The sequence below is a fragment of the Betta splendens genome, chromosome 7 (assembly GCF_900634795.4).
Source record: "Betta splendens chromosome 7, fBetSpl5.4, whole genome shotgun sequence".
NCBI classification, from domain to species: domain Eukaryota; kingdom Metazoa; phylum Chordata; class Actinopteri; order Anabantiformes; family Osphronemidae; genus Betta; species Betta splendens.
In genome coordinates this window covers 9,758,644-9,782,670 of record NC_040887.2, presented here as the reverse complement: position 1 = coordinate 9,782,670, position 24,027 = coordinate 9,758,644, and the positions used below count along the sequence as shown (strand labels likewise).

The following is a 24,027-nucleotide window of genomic DNA, read 5'->3' as shown; positions in this document are numbered from 1 at the left end:
ATTGAATAGACGCAATGAGGTGCTGAGCTTTGACTGGCAGCCTCACAGTGTGGTTATCACCTGCAGGGGGGGCTTTTATTTGTCACCACGCGTTCAGAGCTTCAAACACACCACAGAGGAGGAAGGAGACGGAGGAGGAAACGCCACCTCACAGGAAAATAACAGCCCGTCTTTACAGCGGTGTGTATGTGAGCATCGTATTGGGTTTGCTGCTGCCGTTGCTGCTGCTGTGTGACAAACACACGCGGCGCAGAGGAGATCTTTACGCAAGAGGGACCCCAGGAAATTGCCTTTCGAGAGATGCTACACTGATGAGGTCCCCGCGTGTGTCCCAGAAGAAGCCATTAAGGAGAAGAGGGGGCAAGATGGGAGCGGGGGGGCTTTACGTCACGGGCACGACTCTGACCAGGCTCGCTGATCTGCTTAATCTGCGTCTGTTAGCCAACGCTGTGTGTGTGTGTGTGTGTGTGTGTGTGTGTGTGTGTGTGTGTGTGTGTGTGTGTGTGTGTGTGTGTGTGTGTGTGTGTGTGTGTGTGTGTGTGTGAGATCTGCCGGTGTCACCTCACCTCCTTCGTCGCATTTCTCAGGAGGCTTGGCCTTCTTGGCGAGGCGCGGGTCCAGCCAAGTGGTGGTTTTGCTGTTGTGACTGGAGTGAGGAAAAAAGGAGACAGAGCTTTAGGCGAAGGAAGAATTAAAATAAACCGTTAAAAACACTCTTTTATTCTGCAATTAGCAGAGGAAGCTCTCAGGAGCCCCTTCACCCAGGAGCCGTCTGACTGGCTCCAGCAAATAAACAGGAGCGCCGTGAATTCACAAGTGTGGCTAACAGCTAATCGTGTGGGATCAAACGGCTTATTAAGAAAGGCTTTTAGATATTAGTAACATTTAAACAAAGCTCAACAAAAGGCACAAAGAGAAAAGGAGGGAGAAAGTGAGCGAGCAGCTTCAGAAATCACGAGGAGAGAGCGGGTCTGAGGAGCTCCATTGAGCCCCTCGTTTCGCTCCCCGGCAGAACGAGCTATTGATTCAGCCGTGAACAGCAGCTACGACGGGCCCAGGTGAGCGACGCCAGGCCGGCACCGAGCACGGGGGAAATAATGTAAGACAAACACGGGCAGCGCCGCTGAGCTTCCAGACAGCGGGTCCATCACCTGGTGTGATCCCGCTCAGAGGAACGTGGGTGCACACAGATGGGCCAGGCGGCATATTTGGGTTACGACGGGTGGAAGAAGACGGGAGTAGTGGGAGGAGGGATTAGCACATTGGTGATGTAATAGGAGAGAAACAGGACCGGGGACAGCAGGAGGAAGGCTACTTACTCTATGAAATAGACCATGCCCGTCTCCGTGTAGGCCATCTCCCAGTTCTTAGGCAGGGGCTCCTGGCTCTCGTCCTGCGCGCTCCACACATGCAGGTCCATGGCCCCGGCCGACTGGCTGTAGCTGGGCACCGTCTTCCTCCACTCCGCCTTGTCTTTATGCTCTGGCACCAGGCAGGGCACGAGGGACACGGGCATGGAGACAGAGAGGGGAATGGGTTGGGAGTGGGGGCACGGGAGGTGGTAGAAGGAGAACGAGACGGGGGTTGAGATGGTGGCGCCATTGGAGCTCCTCTGGGCTCTGTGCATCGCTCCCCTGTTGCCGCCGCGCTCTCCCTCTGCTCACTGGGCGCACGGTCGCCTCCGCGGGGAGGGGAAGGGGGTCGAGGGAGGGGAGGCGAGCGAGGGAGGGAGGGAGGGAGGGAGGGAGGAGAGGCAGCACCCGGCGAGAGGACGGAAGCGCAGCGACCGCCGTCGGACTTGCATGTCAGCAGCAATGTGTCGGGACGCTGCCCCGCGGGCGGAGGCGGCGCCCGCGGCCGCGAGCGCACCGCGGCTCTGTTAGCGTCACGCAGGCGGCAGCGTGCGAGTCCGCCCAGCCTCCGTGTGTGTGCGTGTGGGTGAGGCTCCTATCTGCAGGTTTTCATGTGGCCGTGCGTGACCTAGCTTCGCCGCGGCGCCGAATGCGCGGCCCGTTTGTCCGGGCCAAGTGAGTGGCAGGGATGAGAGTGACGGCTGTTGACTGGAAGGGGTCGAGGGCTTTTTGTGCTAGAAATGGAGGCATCCTATTCACGAGGGGGGGGGCACTTAGATAGTGAGAATAATCGACTGGATGCTGATGTTTGCCGTGGGCTATGACGTCTTTAGACCCTCGCAGAGAAAGATGAAGCGACCGTTCCACACGCTCCTTCACGTGTCCAGATCCCCATCGTTCGATCCCTCCGCGTGCTGACAAACGCACAATGAGCCGCGCTCGCGACGGCGTGATTCGCGCGCGCGAGAATTAAAAGTGACATCTATCCGCAATGAATGAATTCTCCTGGCGGGGCTCCGCGCTGTCATCATCGCGGCCCGAGGCCGCGGAGACGACGCATTTACGACAGCGCTGCTCCCTTTTCCTCTTGGACGCGAGACGAGCGGCGAGTCCCCCCCCCCCCCCCCTCGAAGGGGAGAACCTGCTACTTTAATAAGATGGAGGTTCGTGACGAGTGAATGGGAACATGTTTACAGACGCATCATCGTGTCATGCATTGGCATGTGATTATGACTTACTCCACCCTCAGGCCTTTACTAATAGCTTTCACAATGAGCTCAATAATTTGCCATTAGCCGGACCGCGGTCATGCTTGTTTGGCCCAGTCAGTCGTGGGGGAATTAAACAAGCGCAAAGTCTATGCATTTAAACTAGGCGCTGCTTCCATTGATCTCAGAATCAACTCGGCCATCAGCTCGCGGGGCTGTAATTTAATGCTGATCTTGCGTACAGAACAGCTAATCCTGGGAATGTCTGGAGGATAGCATGATAAAGGGGAAGGAGGACATCCCGCTGCTTTGCGTTTCATATGATGCATTGGCAATGCAAAGCATAGTTGACTTAAAAGCTGTAGATGCGGTGAAAAATGTGCCTCACCAGCCAAGCCATTGACCATAGGGGGCCTCTCTTCCTCCTCCTCTTCCTCCGGTGCTGCACTGTCCTTTCTGTCCATCTTACTGACGGAGGTGGTTCGTTTACGCTGGACCTCCGTGTCGAACTCCTCGTCGAACAGAACCTGGTCCACCAGGTCGGGCTGCACGGGGCTGGGCTCCGCAGAGGGCTTAGGGGTCCCGTAGTAGTTTCCTGTAGCAAAGAGGGGGAGACGCGGTAAAATGTACTCATTAACACAAATGTCCACCCAAATCCTGCTTCCAAGCATAAATCTGAGAGCAGAGGGCGGAATTGCAGCCATGTGTCAAAGTTTTTTAACCCGTATTTAGCATAAATTTAGCTTAGCTCAAAATTTGGATTTAGCTCAAAAGTAGAAAATATTTAAAGAACCATATCGCACCACATCACAGAAAGCACAAAACCGCTCTTGCGGTACAGAATGAATGAAAAACAAGCATGATTTGCAGCAGTTGTTTAAATTTCTGTTACGTTGTACAAGAGATTGGCCGTTAGCTGGAAATCATCCCCGACAGAGTTGTGCTGCTTGGAACAAAGTTACAGTAGGCCAAGCTGTTGGTGCTATAATTCTTTGGCTTTGGAGACGTCTCCCAGATGAGACGAGGAGGTTTCCAACAGTTTTGGGAGCTGTTATTGCTGCCAGATGCTCCTTTTGCTGACGGATCTACCGGATCACGGTAGTTTGGCACATGTGAGTGAATTTTGAGTTTTTTAATGTTAATGTTTCACATTTAGCTTTAAATGCAATCGATTCTTCCACATTCCCCCCTTTCATGGTCCATGCCTCATGGTTTACTGCTGCAGCCGCACCAGCCTTCCGACGGTGACAACTCCCTGTATTGTCAGAATCACTGATTCCCTCCCTGAGGAACTGTGACTACAGCATTTATGCCAAGGTACATTCTCGAGCACTTGATTGCCCCTTTAAGTCTATCAGCCTGCCTTTGCTGTCATGCCGGCGCCCAAGGCAGCAAACAGTCTTACTCCACCAAGCAAATCTTTCCTCCACCGCTGGAGAGCGGTGACCCATTTTAGCGCTCGCCACCGTCGCTCTCCGTGCAGGAAAATAAGACGTGGCAGAAAGGATGAAAACTCCGAGGAGCAGGAGGTGACAAAATGGTTGTTAAACACACTGATTCACTGGCGCTTTCTCTACGTGGGGCAAACCTGTCATCCGGTCGAGGACCTGGACATCGTCCACTGGGACACAGTGAGAAACAAGCTGCAGCCAAATGTGTGTGTAACATATTGCACTTAACTTTTATTATCCCACCTTTAACATAACGTCACGGTTGAGCTAAACATTTACCACAACACTTGAACAGCCACTGATCTGAGCATTATATTAAGGCATACATAATAAGAGCTTAAGGTAATTACATTGATGTTTTTAATTCACAAGGTATTATTAACGATACCTTATTTAAAACCATTAAATCCTTTACTAGGTCTATAATTAATTGCAGGGTTAATGATGCAATGCAAATTGAGGGAGTTAAATTAGAAGTGGTAATTTACTCGCTGCGCTGTTCCTGGAGCTCACACGAGCCCCTGTTAGTCTCCGTTAGCGAGGAGCCGAGAGGCAATTCCCACAATAAAGCTGCGCACCAAGATGGATCGTGTTGTAATTACACTGTACTTTATGAGCCTCGGTATAAAAAGCAGGCGTTTGAGGGAAAATGTTTTACTTCATTCAGTGCAGACGCGAAACCGCCAACACCCACAGAAAGGAACGCGAAAGGCTGGAGGTCGGCTGTGATGTTACCGTGTGTTGTGTGAGAAAGTCCAGTGTTACAGCTCATTTTTATTTTAAGGTAATTAAAACAACAACAACAACAACCCTGCATTTATACTTTGTCTACTTTTAAAATCCTGTACTATATCAGGTTGTTTTGTAATCAAATAATATTTACAATTCTATGTAAACAAACCATCTGCAATAAGGATTCTATAATATTATGGCCCAGTGTATACTATGTTACACTTTAAGCAACCCACACACAAGCATGTCAGCTACATTATACAGTCTGAGCATTTTCAACCTTAGATATACAGTAAGGTTAGTATGGAATGACCACAAATAAAAGTCTTCAGGTTGATTTACAGGTGAACATTTGTGCAGAAACGATTTTCACACAAAACCAGACAAAGGAAAGCCAATTAATGGCCGATTCATTGATTCGTGTAGTATTTTAAAAAACAGCTCTTTGCAGCACAGCTGCAGATTTATGTAAGTGAAGCCAACTGGATGCTTTGCATGAACTGCTTCAGGTCGTTCACTGCCTACACAGAGCTAAAGGTTCATGCACTAAACATTGTTCTAGAAATTATTATTATTATTATTATTATTATTATTAGAAATAGAGTAACTGGTGTTTTTAGGGCCCCTTATCACCGAACATTAATTTATTCATTCATTTATTAACCAAGATGTTTGGTTCTAAGTGTCCACAGAACATCCTACTAGTGAACTTTTAAAGTTACTAGTTCATTTATTCAACTGGGCTTCGTTTATCTAGTTTTAAAGCCTGCATGGAAATCTGTTTACAGTATTGTCATGTGATATCACCTGAAGGAAATCACCACAATACAGTACAGTTTCAACCTCAAAACAATGATCAGAATACCTCCGTTTGCCATCAATGGCTTATGTAATTTCCATCTCACTCCGCCTTCGTCATGCAGAGAGTAAGTCATGAATAGCAAATGTAGCGAAGCTAAATGCAGCAGAAACAGAGGGCTGGCGGTTTCACCGCAATGTTATTACATTAGAGCTCTTTGTCGCTTCCTGAGTGGATGGGTGAATGGTGTGAAGCCTAAGCAGTCTCACTTTGCTGCCAGTTTTTAAACCTACTTCCTGTTTTAATGATGCTGCGTACTCAGTGTGTGTGTGTGTCTGTGTGTGTTTTTGTGTGTGTGTGTTTTTGTGTGTGTGTGTTTTTGTGTTTTTGTGTGTGTGTGTGTGTGTCTCTGTGTGTGTCTGTGTGTGTGTGTGTGTGTGTGTGTCTGTGTGTGTGTGTGTGTGTGTCTCTGTGTGTGTGTGTGTCTGTGTGTGTCTGTGTGTGCGCTCTGCCATGTGTTCCACTCAGCAGCTGCCACCGTGGCTCATCTACGACGCGCGAGGATCTGAGCGAAACGCCGGAATAACCGCGACCGCAGCGAGACGGCACCTCTCTGATCTCCTCACAGCGACGTCTCCACCTCGGCAGCGATGGAAACGCAATTCAGGAACAGCTAATGCACCCACCGTCGTCACGGAATGTGATGGATGCCGGCAATTACTTTTGGCGTTTGTTGTGTTTTCAAACGCGAATAGCTGATTAGGAACTGGACACGGGCCTTTTGTCATCGGGGGGTGCAGGGAAAGCTTGTGTGGAGAGCTAACGCCTTGGCCCGGCCTCCATCTCTGCCCCCGGAGGCCTCTGCCCCCTCCATCAGCCTCGCGCTGTGTTTATGCCACAATCAGTCACAATCACATGCTCTCATTAATCATTGAGGAGGGGGCTGAGCTCTCTTGGATCTGCCCTCTCCGGCCCGGGCCCGTCGCTGACGGCCGCTGCCCCCGGTGGGTGAAGCCCGTCTCCAGCCTCTGCTCCGGCCTTGGCACGGGGCTCCGGCGCTGCTTGGCATGGATGCCGGCACTTCACAGGCCGACCTCGTCACGCCTGCGTTCCTCCGCTCGTGCTGCTCTGTGCGTGTGAAGCACAGCTGCACAGTCCACTGTTAGAGATGATCTGCCGCTAATAAATAGACTTTCTTTGTGGTTCGTGTTCGTCAACCTAACAAATAACATCCTCCCTATCTTTACCTTCATCCTTATTTTTCTTATTGAGCTCCTCTCATCCGTCCTAATCCCTCTTACTTTACCCCTTTGTTCTTTGTTCTTCCATTTTCTCTCTCAGCTTTTCATTTTGTCTCGTGTTTTTTTTTTAGAAAAAAAAAAAAGCATTAATCCAACTGCTTTGTATCAGAAGAACGGAGCTGCTTCCTAATCTTTCGGTTTCGGCTGCGTCAGTTCTGAGGAGTGGGCAGCTGCTACTGTACCAGTGCAGCACCTCATCTGTGACTTCTGGCCCAGTGCCCTGCCTTTCGAACCCGCAGCCAGAGTACGAACCCGTCGCTGCGCAATTTTAACGAAGGCCACAAACACCTTGTTCTAAAACGGGTATGATGAATGTGTTCCGGCAAAAACTAGGGGACGGTAAACGCTGATTTCGTTCCACGGGATGGATTCCGCACTGCCCTAGCAATAGGGTCTCATCATCCTCCTCTGTCAAATTATCCTGCAGCTACACTCAGAGCAGACAATGAAAGCGCCGTACTGCTGTCCTGTCAATAAATCATGTCCTCTTCTCTTTGTTCACGTCGTTTATGCTTCACTCATGGCGGCTCCTTCTGTATGATTCTATGTATGATTCCATGTTTCCAGCACCTTTACAACAGGCCGCTGACCTATGACGCCATTTCGAGCCTCCAACACAGACTCAGCAGTCTTCTCACATGTCACTGAACCTAATGGGGTGTCATATCTACATGGTGTGTGTGAAATGTGGCCGCTGACTGATTTTCAGCGCCTCCATTCCAGCTCCACGCTTCGGCCTTGGATGATTCACACCCTTGGCTTTTCCTGTACCATTCACTGTACGAGCCCACACTCTCCCCGAACACACGCAGGTCTTTTTCTTGAGCCGGCCAAGGTAACAAGTATTACTCACACACTGACATGTGAATCACTCTGCTAAAACAACCCAATCTCTTTGTTGTAATGCTGTTTTGACGTCCCTGAGCGGAGTCAACTCTGCTGCCGGAATGCAGCGAGTAAAAAATGTAATGGATTAACGCCGCAAGAATGAATTCATAAACGCACCACATTTCCCTCTCTCTTGCTTGGTTAAGAAGTGAAATAGCTTTCTATTAGTGGTGAGCGATATGGCAACCAATCTGTGAAACGCTCATTGTTTCACATATTGGCTCCAGCAGAGCGGTGGGAGCGAGTCGTCCCTGGTTGCAGATTAACTGCGGCCACATCAAGAGAGGTTCACAGGAGCCGAGGATTAGTCACGCGAGGTCTCACACACACACACACACACACACACACACACACACACACACACACACACACACACACACACACACACACACACACACACACACACACACACACACACACACAGGTTCAACATGCCTGGAAGAAGCTGGCCATGTCACACGAGATGACAGATGAGCGACAACGCACACTAAAATAAAACAAGAGCCAGGTTCTCCCTCGACACTTGAAGTTCAATTCAGTTCAGTCGGGCCCACAAGCAGAAAATTCTATTTGCAGCAATGAGCCAGAAATGAAAACAATAAAAAAAAGTGTAGAGCACAGTGAAATATGATCACCAAAACACAATAAAGCTAAGACTTGCTGTGGTTAAAGCTGCTACTTAAAAGAACAAATACATTCAAATTTTCATGGCACTAGTTGATACAGTCCGAGTAAAAAGCTACCAATCATGTTCCCTTGATAATATTTATAGTGACTGATCTGTGGTCACGGACTGAGCAGACTGCGTTCAGTGATTCCTCTGCTTCCAGTGTCAACCTCTGTTTGTGTGTGAGGAGGTTTTCTGTACAGACTCACAGGTCAAAGGTCTGAACATTAATAATTAACTCTGTATCTGCGCCTTCCACACACACTTTGCTGTCTAACATTAAGCCGAGGTTCACGGCCTCTGCATTATTCATCCTGTGAACTGGGTCATAGGTGGTGGGGTTGAAGGGCCGGGCCTGGGTCGGCTCCGTAACACAATCACCCGGGGAAACACTTCTCTACACTTCCGTCACTTTTACGCCGACAGTTCGATGACGCCGGTTTTGTGTTGATTGCACCTGATGACCCGAGGTTCACACAGCTCAGCAAATTCACAAGAGCAATAACCAGTGCGTTGATGGGGATGGGGACCCTCTTTATTGTTTGAAAGTAGCTTTTATGGCTTTTATGTTTTCATCTACATCTGGAGGAGGCTGGAGGCATGATGTCAATGTTTTCAGGAAATATGTCCCTATTATGTCAAATAGAACACAAGAAATTGCTGATCTGACTTTAGTAGTCAAAGGTCAAAGGTTAAGGCCCACATCCAACTCAGCTCACTGGAGAAACAAAGGGGCCTTCCTCACACCTCTTGAGCTACAGCATGTTTATTATTATATATCTACTGATATATAATAATATTAGAAACTGTGAACCTGTGGTGTGATCCAAAGCAGTCTACTGTACTAAGACCACTGTCTGTGGGGGAGTGTGTTATTGTGGGTTTGTTTGTTGACAACAAAAGTCTAAACTTATTGTGTACAGTATTTATTGGAAGATTACTTTGTGTGCCTGGGAAACAAATACTGTTTTGTGTCCTACATGTTTTTTTTGGCATTTCCTCATAACAGTAAATATCTTTTCTGTTCCTCTGTATTCACAGTTGATGCTGTGATGTGATCAGATGTGAAAGCATTCAGCATGAGACATACCATCATAGGTGCCACTCTCCAGCAGAAGTCCACTCTCGTCCAGCTCCTGGAATTCCTCCACGCTGACGAAATTGTAGTCCACTCCAGGAACCTCCCCCTCTCTGGGCTGTCGAGTGGTACCTGCCAAACAACAGCCACAGTCTGAGACGTGGAGGCTCGCGAAAAACAAGTGGAGCGTGCTGCTCAGCTGATTCAGATGGGACGGCAGAGACTGACACCGTGTGCCACGCGCCTGCGGGGACGAGATTCAAGACCCAACACAGCACCCGGAGAAGAGTCCGAGTCCACATCATGAATAATCAACAGAGCCGGGAATACAAAGCTGCAAATTCATTATTCAAATACGAAGCAGAGGAAAAATAACCTCCACGCGGCAGCGCGGGTGACAGGATAGAAAGGAAGATAATGCTAATGAACAGCTTTCAAACTTCACCTTTCACTTTAACGCTTGTGCTCAACTGGTACCACTTTTATTCCTTAAGGAGGCAATTAGAACCTATATTAATGCAATAAATAAAAAAGATGAGGTGGAGGAGGAGGCTTTACTTAGGTCTGTGGAAAATAAATTCCATATGCTGCTTGGTTTCCATGGCAACATAATGGAATCTACTGCACTTATTTAAGATGCAGTGGTGAGTTTCCTCCTGCTTTTTGGGAACATCTCTATTTGCAATCATAAAAGAATGAATTTATGACCTCGTAAACGTGCGTCCCGAGAGCGGCGCTCCTGTCAAAGTCCTCTCCAATAACAGATCGCAGCCTCACCGCTCGCTTCCAGCGCTGGGGGGGAAAAGAGTGCTCCGAGGTCATCGGAGTAAAAGTCAGCGGCATGTTTTACTGCGCGTTGTCACCTTGGCGTCAGCAGTTTGGGTCAAGGTCGGTCCAAACGGACCCCCGGGGAACAGTTACAGTAAATCCTCCATGATTTCAACTTTTTAATAATTAATCTCTACACTGCATTTCCACTTCCTGCAAAGTTAAGCCCTTAAATAAATAATCTGCCGTAACTGCTGCATCTGGGTTTAAAAAAAAAGTATCATGTTCCCTCTCGTCCACGCTCTCATCAACTAGACACTGAAAACATACTGTTATGAAAATGATTTTACGCCGCCTGGCACGTCAGCTCTGCTTACCGTCGTCTTGGATGTAATCAGGGCTCTCACTGTACCTCAGCTGAACCCGCGCCGTTATCTGGCTCCGCCGCAGGCACCGGGGATTTTAACTCGCAGTTTAATAGGAACCTATCCCCATTCTTTATTTCTCTCCATGTCAACATCCACCCCGACTGCAGCGTGAGCCACCGCCATCTGTAACAGCTTAGTCTGTTGCAAAGACCATCTTTTATTCTGTGAAACAAAGCAATCGGAGCGCGGCTTTGGATGACGACATACTGGTACATGCTGATGTTTATTTGTCTACTCGACCTGACGACTTTCAGCCAAGGAGTCGCTCCACTTTGTGCCTAATGTAACTTCATAATTTGACACTGAAGTGTGTAACATTTGTGCAAGAGGAGATGGAATATATTAAAGTTTGTAGTTGTAAGAGGGCAAAAACTAAGCTGGTGTAGTTGCATTGATCATTTTGCATCATCTGAGGAGCTGCGAGAACATACGACGAGGGGAGATCTGCCTCCAATCCCCGCTGGAGAAAGAGAACGCGCTGTTTTAACAGCTCCTCACAAGTGGCTCTCTGATGAGATGAAGCAACCGCACGGAAAGAAAAACAGGACCAAAGTGTCAAAGCAAACAAAATAAAAGCAGAGCCAGAAGCAGTTTTCAGGTTTATTGTGGCTCAAAGCAACGGGCGGCTGTGCAGCGGTAGGTGTGAACCGCGTCGTGCGCGTTTCCCTCCGAGCCGGTTGAACGCCCACTCAGCGGGGCAGCAGAGGCCAAGTAACACGTGTCTCCCAAAAACAGGGCTCGACAATATGAACAATAACAGTATAATTATCCTGACACACACTTGATCAGACAAGAACGACTTATAAGTGCTAGAGAAACAATACCAGAAAGCAGCAGCTGCCTGATGCACAGTAAAGCCTATAGTACAGTGTGTGTGTGTGTGTGTGTGTGTGTGTGTGTGTGTGTGTGTGTGTGTGTGTGTGTGTGTGTGTGTGTGTGTGTGTGTGCATCATAACCAAATCATTTATTACAGATCCCATGACAATACGTCTGACATGCAGCCTTCAGCTTTCCCAATTAGCACATTAACATTATGATCAGCTGACCCCGACGCTTCGCAGGGCTAATAAAACAATTAGCACGAGTACATAAACAGGAGTCGCGACTTGTGAGGCTGCGGTGGGAGCAGTTTCTTACACCGGTGTCACGGTATATTGCGGGGGACGTCAGTGTAACGTGTTTATTGGTTGCGTAGGAAATTAAAAATCAAAACAGGAAATTAAAAGTCAGACCAATGCTTCTCTGCAGTGATTAGTCAGAGAGCCTGACCTTTGTCTAACAAACCAGTACAGATACAGAAGGCCCCCAAATCTACAACGAGCATCTTAATCGAGCACTAACGTCTGCTCGGCTCCGTGTTTAAAATTTCAGCATATGAAAATGCTTTAATACTTAATAATCCTGTGTTGGGGGCCATGCCTGAGGGGCCCCAACACAGCGTCTTTACATTGCTAATACTCTGATTCCCAGGACAACTCTACTTTAAGCGAGCACACAGTCTTTGAACACACCATTACAGATTGAAACCGCTGGTGGAAGTAAGGGACGCCTTGTGTCTAATGGCTGGTTCAACCTCTTAGCAGCAGCATCTTCAAACAAGCACTTCTGCATTAAAACCTGCACAAGCGCAGCTCAGACTCACTCTGATGCCACTGTCTTTAGTTTCAAAGGCTTTAAACTCATTCTGCACCTCTGTTGGGCTGAGCTCTGTAAATAGATGTACTGTACTTACAGTAAGTACTACAGAGGCAAATACAGCAGTTAAACTACTTTAAACTCAAATGAATTTAATGGAGCACCTATAGAAGCTTTTACTGTAGGATGTGATTAATAGGACAATATACAGCGACAAGACTGAAAGTGAGTAATTGATATGTGACATTAGTTGGTAATGGAAGGTTGCCTTCTGGAAGGTGTTGAAATCAGCTTCATGTTTACAGCTGCAACAGTAAAGTAATGGATGCATCAATGCATCAGTTATTTTGTTCCATTAATTCCTGGACGTGGACCTGAAGTTTCTGTGAACGGTTCCTTTGATTGACTTGTTTTAGCCACATTTTGAACTGAGAAATGAAATTGTAAAAATAGTAATAATAATGATAATATAATGATTAAATGTCATTCTGAAGTAGAGTTACTGTACTTCAGAGTTGTGTCCTACTGACCTTCACCATCCTGACGCTGTCCTGAGTTTCATCCCCACGGTCATTGTGTGGACTACACACAGCTCTTGGAATTTTTCCATTGCAAATTCAAGCTTAGTTTCTCTGTAGTGTTGTGGACCATGACTCCTGCATCATAATTTGCATATGGTAAAGGATGCATCCTCTACTTATGTAACCCACACTGGACAGTAAATGCTTGAACTTACAGCATTTACTTTACTAATGTTTTATACATGGAATACAGTATGTTGTCTTGGCTCAGAGGCTTAAAAACTTTTTTATACACATTTTCACAATCCTTCCTTATTTTCTTATTCTGCCCTGATGCTCCTGGTTTTAATTGCTGCGCTGTGATGATATTAATGCTCAGCACGTGGGTAGTGGGATCGGGGATATGGCAGCAGGCTTTAGCCAAGCTCCAAGGATCCTGCGGTGCCCTGGACCGCGGGCCATGTCTCGAGCTGCTGTCATCTTCTGTGAGTGGCAAGAGTGACACGTAATGAAGCCCCAGTGCGAGTAGATGGAAGGAGCGAGTCATGCTTCTCTCATCGCTGGATGCTGCAGGGCTGCTGTAATGAGCACAGGCATCGTGCTGCAGTGGCTATTTAGGCTCCTTGCAGGGTCACTCAGGGTCCCAGCGCTGCCATCAGCCACTGGCACGGGCCTCGGCGAGCAGAGTGCACGGGGGACATGTGCTAAGCTACTAAACACAGGCTGCAATGCGTCTCATGGGATATGCATGGACCAACATTTCAGTGTGCAAAGCAAATTGCCAAGGTTTACTCAAATTGGATCAATATTGGACCCAATGCTTGATGATGATGATGAGAAGTGGCATTTGTATGTATATATGTAACCCTGATGCCTCCTATGGTGTTTCATATTGTACAGTAAATACATTAGTACAATTAGTTTGACAGCAGGTGAGCGGAATCAAAATGAGAACAGAAGGCCTTTCACAATTAATCACTGTCTCAATGTATTGTACATTAAATGCAACCTTTAAAATATGCCCTGAAATGACTGTTCACATAAATGCCGCGATGCAAAGTGTCACAAATAAAAGCTTTACAAATGCTAAATGAGCGCTACACAAACAATAAAAGGCCGTCTGGTGGCGTGATGGAAAGATAACAGAATGCATCTGTTCTCTCCCTGACGGCCTTGTGGTCCATTTGGAAAATCACAATCACAGGTGCAGGACGCAAACGGAATACGTAGCTTTTGACTTGGTGGTTGTTGCTGCTCTAGGTTAAAATATACAGTGGAGACGACTTTACCGCATGTGTGAGATAAAGAGTGTCTCGATTCAGAAATATAGTTTTGATTAGATCAATATTTTACTGTACAAGTCATTTATAATGTATAGGGCAGAAATTCAAAAGTAATATCTGCTAAAATTAATATAAATGTGTTTTTATCTGAAGGCATAGAGTAAATAATGCAGAAAGGGCAAACCTACAGTACGGTCATATGGTGTAGCTGGTTGTACAGAAGAGACCAGACTCCATCTGGAGGGGTCACGGAGCAACAAAGGAAGCAGCGCCCAGACAGGAAGAGGAGAGTGTGGAGCCTACTCACAGGGAATGGTCCGCAGGTACAGGTTGTCCCTGATCCTCTGCTGCAGCTTGTGGTCATAGGAGCCCTTCTGGAACTGCAGGCTGAGGTAGTGCCGCAAATCAGTATTCAACACCTTCCCTGGAAGAAAAGGAAGCGAAATCTGGGTCAGTCCAACAATTAAGTCACGTAGGAGGGCATGTGCGTGATGCATGCATTTAAACACCCACTCCGATGATGTGACAATTAAAAAAACATTCTGACATTTTTGTTCATAACATCCCCATAATGACACAAACTCTACGAGCCTCAAATCAAATGTCTGGATGTTAATAACGTAAGCGGAGGAAACAAGCATCAGCTCTGTCGTTTTTTTTTATTTTTTGTTTAAATCAAAGTCTGAGGTAGCGTAGAACTTTAAAGAGGAGGTAGATTTAACATCCTCCTTTGAGTGACAGCTTCTTAGACACTAATACACACGAAGAGACACTGAGACACACACACAATCCCTTTGTATTTGCAGCCGGTTCACTCCAGACGCATGTGAAACAGGAGGCTGAACACGTCAGATGTGCCCGGAATAAAGACATCAGACACGCGGTGGGACTTTGCTGTTAAAGCTCCTCAGGTCCACAATTAACCCTCTGCAGCTCATCGGAATCGACTTTTATGTTCTACATCTGCTCTTTTTGTTTTGCGCAGCGTCAGTTACAGAATGTGGTGATGTTCGCAGTCACAGCGTGAAGAGCCCGTAAATCTCCCCCACGGCCCAAAAGCGCCGACAAATCAAAAAGGGAGCATCCAGGATCCAGGCTGGCAGTAATGTCACCCCGGCTCCAAATGAGCCCTGCGATTAGCAACGAGCACCATCAGTCAGAGAGCTAACACTGGTCTCCCAGCCAGTAACCTGAAGAGGGGGAGTTTAAGTGCACACATTCCTCATTGGTGACTAATTCTGCTTTTGGCAAATCTGTTGATGAATATTTGATCATATTACACAGATATGAGCCACGGTGCCAGACACTATTTCGTGATTCTTCACACACACACACACACACACACACACACACACACACACACACACACACACACACACCTCATTCATACAGTAGAGGGAATTAAACCAACCACCACTCATCCAGCAAAATGTTGCTGATCTGTAGTATGTTATTGTAGCCCTGGTAACATCTGCCACAAATATTTTGACTGAAGCATTTTTTAAGTTTGATTATTTCCTTTTTGGGTCAGGAAATTCATGTTTCTCTTCTGAAGGCTGGTCCATTTTGTGGCTTGTAGCCTGTGTGTCGCCTGCCGCCTTATTTAAAGCAAAACGGTCCACCGGCTCCAACTCGACAGAGGCCCCAGTGAGGACGCGGGGCCGAGAGGAGCACGGTTATTATGTAACTCTATAGACTTTTTACTGTCACACAATGAATGTGAGGAATTTAGGTCAATATAACAAAAGCCGGGTCTGGCTATGCATCGCAGCTTTGAAAGCCACAGGCCTGTGGTCCGTGTTCCCAGAAGCTATGAGACATGAAGAAAACCTCAGCACCCGCACAAACAATACCCACTGGGCCAGGACTGTTCCCATGTTAAGAGGGGATGGGAATGATTGCAGGGATCACATGCTTTTACCAACAACAAAGACGGGTACTAATTGTTACCACAGGATTCCTGCATCTGCAGCGCCAGTGCCCCGCTGGGTCAACAAAATCAATGCCTCCCGTACGCACGTACCTATAGAAAGTCATGCAAATCACTAGCACGGCCCAGAGCAGACTCCCACTCAAGTGCTTCTAACAGGGAAGTCTTTGTATCCGCCTGTCAGATTGTGTTAGCGTGCTACATCATATCTCTAGAGATGAGGGAGAGAGAGAGAGAGAGAGAGAGAGACAGCTTCCCACTCGGCTACAGGGCAGCACATCACTGGTCGCCTGGCTGGTAGTAGAGAGGCATGAGGGTCACAAAGGAAGCTTTGTGCCTTGTCGTCTGTATATTAGTCTCTCTCTCTCTCTCTCTCTCTCTCTCTGAGGTAGGGATGGGGGGCTACAGTGTCATTAAAAACTGCAGGGGACAGAGGGAGCAAGGAGTCAGGTGATGTTTGCAAAGGGGAACTACAGTATAATAGTGGGTGTGGAAACGCATCATCGTGCCCCCCCGACTGTGGAGGCTCATCGGCCCCAGCTGATCATCCCACAGCGCTCCACATCACAGGGGGCCGGCTGAACAGCTCCACCACTGTTTCCTCCCATGCCTAAAGACTCTTCTCGGAGCGGAGTGGATCAAGGGGAACGAACAAGAGGACAGGAGAGGCGAGGTTTTCCTCAGATGTGTAAAATTAGGAACATACTTGATGGTTGCACTGACAAAAGACATTCTTTCTTTCCCTCTCGCTCTCTTTTTCACACACGTACAGTAAACAAAGCACATGCTGCTGCCCGTCATCCTCCCCTCAGTCCCTCTGGACACATACATTCTGGTATCTGTCATGGGAAACTGCTACTTCTCAGCTCACCTCACCATCTGTCATTTTCAGTAACTGGTGTCAAAACATTTGAAGTGTTTTTTTTTTTCTTTTGCTAAACGACCAGACAACAACTTCAGCCATTCCATCTTATAAAAGAACAGAGCTCTGTTCTTTGGACCCAGTCCCACGGTGTCAGGTAATTACAGTATATTTCCCACATGTTTTCAGTCAGGCCCAGTGCTTGAAATTGGTCAAATCAGTAAGTTTAATTTTGAAATTGTCTTTCCAATTCTCACTGTAGTGGTTGGAGATATTCTCATGTTGACGTGCTGCTGGCGTTTCATAGCAAACATGCACAGATGAAGCATCAGATTGAACGCTGAATGGATCTGGCGTGGGAATAAAACACGTCAAATACTTAAAGACCCGTCTTTCCCTAAATCTGGGCAAGCAGGCACATTTCCTGGCAGAGCAGCAAGTCCCCGCTTCAGCTGGGTCAAAATAATTGACTAGCAGCGCCGATATTTACCCAGCAGCCAGCTAACAGGCAGTTAAATTGTAATGGCTTTGCATGGACACAATGCCTCTCCGAAAGCAATGCGGAGCTGTCACCAGCAGGGGTGTCAGTGGGCGTCTAATGAGGCAACTCTCTGACAGTGCTAGCGCTCCAGACGCCGTGAGAAGGCCCCCGCCATCTGTTAATTACCACCTTGTTAGGTTCACTTGGCAACTCGGGGCAACAGAGTGTCCTCTTCATTCTGCGTGACAGCCAGACGCGGGGAATCAACAGTTTATTCGCGAACCAGGCGGCATCCGGCCTCGCCGCCTTCTGAACGTCGGCGGCTCTCGCGGACGCTCTCATCAGGTGCAGCGACAGGTGGAGACAGGTGGGGTCCCCCCCCGTCGAACGCCTTGGCAGAGGTTTGGGGCGGTTTCTGGTCCAGTGCGCCATGGGTTCTGTAGCGGCCTGTTAACGGGGGCCAGTGTGAGGACATTAATTGTGAATGCACGTAAGCTTTGGGATGAGGAGGGTTCCATTTGCCGAATCACCCCTTTCTCCCACTTTTAAATCCAATTAGAGCCTAAGGTCAACCTGCACATGACAGCTGACGGCCGGGTTCCAGCGAACCTCCTTATGCAACATCAGCTCCTTTTACTCTATCTGGGCTCTGCTGAAATACAGGAAAAAGAAATCAATCTTAACGTAATACATTTTCCAAACGCTTTATTGGAAAATTAATTAATGATAAGGTTGAGGTTTTATAGGAGATGTGGCTCTTAATGAGACCAGTTTGAGCTTGTTGGATAACGGCAGCAGCATTATCCCCGGATCATTGGCAAAATAGCTCGATCAAGTCTTTTAGCGCGTAATTGAAAGAAATCGCCTTGCTGCGCGTTGTGTGCTGGCTTAATGTTGCAGGCTTATTCCAGTCAATATGATAATGATCAGCATTCTTGGCGAACGGACAGATGGTAACCCGCAGCACTCCGCATTTAGAACCACTGTGCACACGGTGGACCGCCCGCTATTGACGGCCGGCCGTGCTAAATATTCATTAGTTACAGTAACTGCACATGCTGATGCTGATGAACATGTGACGGCACATCAGGACAACCAGCGTCTGCAGGTTCTCTGTCCTCCCAGCTCACCCTCACTCACCCGTTCAGCGCTTTCCCTTCGCTTTGGACCTTGGCGGCGTCCTTTCTAATCCCATTGTGGCTTAGAGGGGGACATTTAACAAAAAGCTGGAATAAAGCTAGGATTGCGCCTCCGTGACTTTAGCCGGGGCATGGAGGTGAAGGAACAGTCACAGCCACCCTGCAGTCACCCTGAGCAGGCGGGGCCTTGCCCCCCCCCCCCCCCTTCTCTTTGAAGCATCCTGTGATGTGTCCTTCCTCCAGTGGTCATGTCCAATTGCATCCCCGGGCCCAACTGTCTGCCCGGCAGCCGATCAGATTCTGCACAGATGAGGCGATCGATGCGTCCATGGGATGAGACGCGCTCCCGATTGTGACACTAATGATTCCTTTTACAAATGTACTGCGCTTGTCTACGGTTTGTCCGGTCGGCCCCCCTCAGAGACGTACAGCAACAGACACGGGGCTCCCACTGCTTGGAGTGGGTCACTCAGAGCATTGCAAAAACAGAAACAAACATAAAACTGGGAGGAAAGAGCAGGTCAATAAAGAAATACAGGGTTTAACAAGCCACAGACACTCCGCTGCTCATTTCCAGATTCACGACCGGGCAGCGGGCGAATGAGCGAAAGCACGAGAAGCAGGATGAAAACAAGGACGATTTTTAAACAAGGTGTATAGTACATGGGATGTGCTCCTGTCTCTTAGCTGCTATCTCGCTTTCATCTCCGTGCTCCAATATCCCAGCAGCTCTGAAACGCACAGCTCCAAACCTCAAACAGCCAAGTCGGGCTCCCTCTGCTGCATACAAACAACATGAAGTAATAGCCGAGGTGATGCACAGAGGTCGGGAGGGGAGAGGGGCGGATTATCTGCCCGTGCACGTCAGGCTCTGAGCACATTTCCTCCCCATGCTACTGGCTATCGGGCTGATGTGCTGTGTGGCGGCTGCAGAGAATGGGAAGCTCCCGTTCGCACTGTGGACCCTCGCAGGGTCGCTCCTGTTTGCCGTGGCTATAACTTGAAACCTCAGGCTGTCTATTCTCTCTCTCTCTCTCTCACTCACACACACACACACGCAGCTGCTGCACCGTGGGCACCAACAAACACGGCCATGCGTGCGCACTCAGACGGCTTGAGATCCGAGGAGCAAAACGAGGTTTTCCACCTCATCTCCATGATAGAGAGTGAGTCTGCATCGCTGTTGTGCGGAGAGAACGACAAAAGGCTTTCATGTCAGGAGTGGTTCATAGAGAATGGAGATGCTACATGGAGAGAGATCAATCAGTGTGTTGTTGCAGGATCAAAGAGAGAACACGCACACAGACGCGGGTGGATTGAGTCAAACGAAAGCATTAGCTAAAAGATGTTCTAATAAAGCGGTCCCCACAACCTGGAGGTTGGGGACCACTGCTCTAAAACACTATACAGTTCTAACTACTGTAAATCATTTGTTTTAGTTTCACTAAGAGGAGAAACTGATTGCGTGAAGACCTCCAAGCCCAGATGGGCCACAGTTTGATTTCTTACTCAGTGAATGCTCTAGAATAGCAGCAGCAGCGGAGGCAGGAGGAGCTTTAGCTGGATTACAGCTCTGCAGAGGAAGTAAAATGTGATGCACTCTTAGCCTCAATAACTTGGGCTGTCACTGACAATACGGCGCCCAATGCATTGAGAAGAACCCATAAAAGTCTTTCTTCTTTACTGTATATTGTTTTCCTTTGCTTCCTTCCTCCCTCTCTCTCTCTCACACAGACACACACACAAACACACTCTCACACTCACACACTTAAACAGTCTGCATCAAAGGCCTTGTATAGTCAGCACTGATGTTTTAGGCACATCTGCTAATAATATGCACAACCAAGCAGAAGGCATTATGTTGGAAAGCACAGCCTGAGGAGCTGCAGTAGCTGACGTGATATGTGCATCTCTTGTGGCCAAGCTGACCCAGATGCTGCCTCGATCCTTGACTCAGACAGCATCCTGCTCGTGCGGGCACATGCCAGGGCCAGATCTGCATCCGCTAGTGTTGAAACCATTCAGCACGAAATTGTAATCTGCATTATTCGGTTGTAAAAACTGAACCTTTGCCATCAGAAAAAAAAAACAAACAACCATGTTTTTCTTCATTCACACTGACTTTCGTACACTAAGGGCTGTGATTGAATTAGGAATTAACCAAAAATAAATTCTGACTGTTCCCTGCACTAGTCCCTGAGGCACTCCCAAATAATGAAAATTCCACCACGAAGTGTACAACTTCCACCTTTTGAAAATGCAATCTGTTAAAGAAGATCAAGAAAGCCTCAAAACCGCCATGATGTCGAGGTTTGTCAAGAAAGTAATATTTGAAAAAGGCATTTTCTCACACCCACCCACCACCTGATCCTAGTCCATCTGTAGCCAGTCAGAGAAGAGAAGCCACTCTCCTACATTACAGCCATCCATCATGTGCTGCTGTAGAACATGAGTCTGCAGGACATTTCAGCCACATACTGTAACATTTGCCTATAGAGATGCACATCTGTACGAGCGTGACTGCATCACTTCACCTTAGTGAGGCCTATGGGCATTAGCTCGGCCACTGGCCGCTGACATTTAGTGCTTGATTTATCTGGGCTTCTTTGGACGCACGCACAGGGCGCTGTTCAATAAGCTGGACAGGTGCAGAGGGAGAGGGAGGCAGCCGCATCAGTCACTCACAGCAGATGAAAAGGGCTTTAGCAGCCAGACGCCGCCGAGAAGACGTGACGAGAAGCTGAGGCAGACGTCAACCGAACGTCTGCCTCACGCTGCTGGAGACGCGCCCTCTGACGACTGGAGCCGGGCTCTTCCAGTTGCACATAGATGACATTAATTATCTTTAATAAACCATTTTTCCACATGAACGGGGGGCTGATGGATGGAGCCGCCGGGGGACGAGGGGCTGGTGTGGTGCAGGGGTGCAACGGAGTGAATCAACACCCAACATCTGTGCACTGAGCTGCTGGTAAAAGACAGAAGGACGCGTGGTTCTGCCAACACGCGCACTATAAAGTGTGTGTATGTGTTTTATACAGGAGGTGAGTGTCAGGTGGCGGCTTCCACCATGCCACCATGACGCAGCGGAGCCGCAAGCTTTTCGTCCTTATTAGCATCTCGAAGCCATGAGAGGCCGTAATGACACCGAGCCCGAGCGGGTGAATCATGATGCTGCAGCGCTCGGGAGCGGATCCAGTCTGAAGTGATTCTGATTTCTTGCATGTGTGATGGCTCCAGTTGACTCACGCCATATGACATGTACTGCATGTAGTCACACAAACAAATAAAAGCCTCAGCTCCACACACCGCCTCTCCCAACAAAGGAACCACAGAGACATTATTTCAGACATATTGGAACGTCAATAGCTGGTTGAGGACATCGCTCCTGACCACAAACACCATTTGACCCACTATCAGCAAACCATCTCTATGACTATGTGAAGGGCGCTCCTCTCGTACACCCGGCTGGAGATAAGCCGTGGTGTAAAACTGGGAAAACCCAGAAACAAGAAGTGGATGTGGACGGCGTGCTGGCGTCCATGTCCAACGCGCCCCGGTGCTTCGCCGCGCGTTCACAGCCCTTCTCACACGCTCCTCCGGGTTCGTCTTGACAGCTGAAAGCCTCGCCGCCTCTTAGCGCCGAGAAGTGTGTCCTGCTCTGGCAACAAAACAACCCTGCTCCCGTGCGTCGGGCGCCATGAAAAAACAAGTCTGGTGCTGGCGGCGCTGACGGAGGGGAGAGGGGAGCGGTGTGACAGCACGGATACACAACTTAGAGTTCTTAAAGTGGATGCCAGCACCTCTCCGTGTCCGAGGTTTGGGTTGTTCTTTGTTTTTTTTTGCTTTCAGGAGCCACAGCAGGCACTTATTGCAGGGACCTTGTTGTGCTGTTGACTAGATGTTTCTTCTTCCCAGCTCTCCTGAGAAGAAAATTGTAGTTATTATCTTCCAACATAGACATAATTAAGGAGGCTATAAGTAAGTATGTTGTTTTTTTCTTTGCCACATGAGAGCGGCAAAGCAGGAAATGTCTTGGTGACATTTGAATTCTTTTTTTTGTGCCCAATTAACAATGACTGGTTGCGCATAGTGGTGTGAAAACGGGCTGTCACTCATAAAAATATCCCTCCTTTTTCACTTCAGTGTGTTTGAATGAAATGCTATTAGACGGCACAAAATGCTGCGTGTGCGTGTGTGTGTGTGTGGTGTGTGTGTGTGTGTGTGTGTGTGTTACGTAACTGTGAGGAAGGGACTGCTGTGGTGATATTTGCGCACACAGAACAATAAACGCAGGCTCACCAATTAAGCGTCTCCCTCACACACTTCACTGACAGGTGGATGAGCAGATAAAGGACATGAATCCCCAGGTGAGGGGAAATCCATTAAGTTTAATTACTCAAACACTGCGTCGCTTTATTCCAAGACGCATCCCAGCAAGGGAAAGGAGAAGAAAGATGCCTTTGCCGAAGACAATGATGAATTTAATTAACTGTGAGATACAATCTATGGTAGCAGAGAAATAAATACCAAATGCGCAATACTTTTGTGAACATCACTTTCAAATGGGGATGGAGCGAAGAGCTGGCTGCTGGATGGACTCGGCTCATTGGCATCGGTGCCGTATGTGTGATGATGTTCAGAAATGTATATTCATTTCTCTGAAGCTCAGGCGTGAGGACGGCACACAAGAGGTCAAGCGGACCAGGATGTCGAGTCTAATTCGTCTTAGAGGCGTTTACTGCCAGATGAGCCAGTACTTAGGACGTATTCCTGTGTTTCTGATTGTCTTCCAGAAAGTAGCAGTGGTTTTCTATAGTCTATTTTAAATCTATGTGCCACTCAGGAGGATCCCAGCTTACTTTACTGATGCCTAAACTACGAGTTGTCCTGTCTCCAAAAAACTTTTATAAATAAATAGTTTTTGATCTATTCTTAAGTCTTCAGAATAGATTTATGCTCTAGTACTATCTATATACTGAATGCTCCTTTCACTCTTTTGTGAAAGAACAACATGGGACCATATGAGACGTTTTAGGTTGTTTGTTGCATTTACATCCTATGAAAATAATGAGGAAACTGGCAGCTTTGAACAGCTGGCAACCTAGGCAGCCACAAAAACAAGCAAACCCTAAGCAGACTGTGGGTACGATACACGAGCTTCAGCCAATGCTCCTTTTTCCCTGTACACACTACATCAACCTAGTGGTACACACTCCACTGCTGGTCTGGAAAACCTCCAGTTTAGGGGTAGAAAACTGTCATTTCAGTCTGGACAGGAGGCCAAAACTGAGAGAAATACAGTATGAACGCATTGTCTGATGTAAGAGGGGGTGTGATCTAGACTTTCTCACCCTGCCAGCGTTGGAGAACAAAGTGTTTGCAGACTTCAGGATCTTTGGGGGACTGGAAGGTGAGCGCATTGAGGATTATAGGATTTAATAAAAGTTTTTATAATTCACAACTAATTTACTGATTTTTTTAAACATGTCCTTTGTCTTTCC

The 24,027-nt window shown here is 47.8% G+C and overlaps 1 protein-coding gene across 3 annotated transcripts in view; it reads right to left on the bottom strand.

Annotated features, from left to right (window-relative positions):
* Positions 1 to 24,027, bottom strand: part of magi3a (membrane associated guanylate kinase, WW and PDZ domain containing 3a) — a 73,701-nt gene that overhangs the window by 17,306 nt on the left and 32,368 nt on the right. For all 3 annotated transcript variants that reach the window (XM_029157283.3, XM_029157284.3, XM_029157282.3), the window contains exons 2-6: positions 14,419 to 14,535; positions 9,489 to 9,608; positions 2,949 to 3,155; positions 1,320 to 1,482; positions 567 to 646 (exon numbers count right to left, since the gene is read on the bottom strand). In XM_029157283.3, the coding sequence (XP_029013116.1) occupies positions 567 to 646; positions 1,320 to 1,482; positions 2,949 to 3,155; positions 9,489 to 9,608; positions 14,419 to 14,535 (687 nt within the window). The remainder of the gene's footprint in view (positions 1 to 566; positions 647 to 1,319; positions 1,483 to 2,948; positions 3,156 to 9,488; positions 9,609 to 14,418; positions 14,536 to 24,027) is intronic.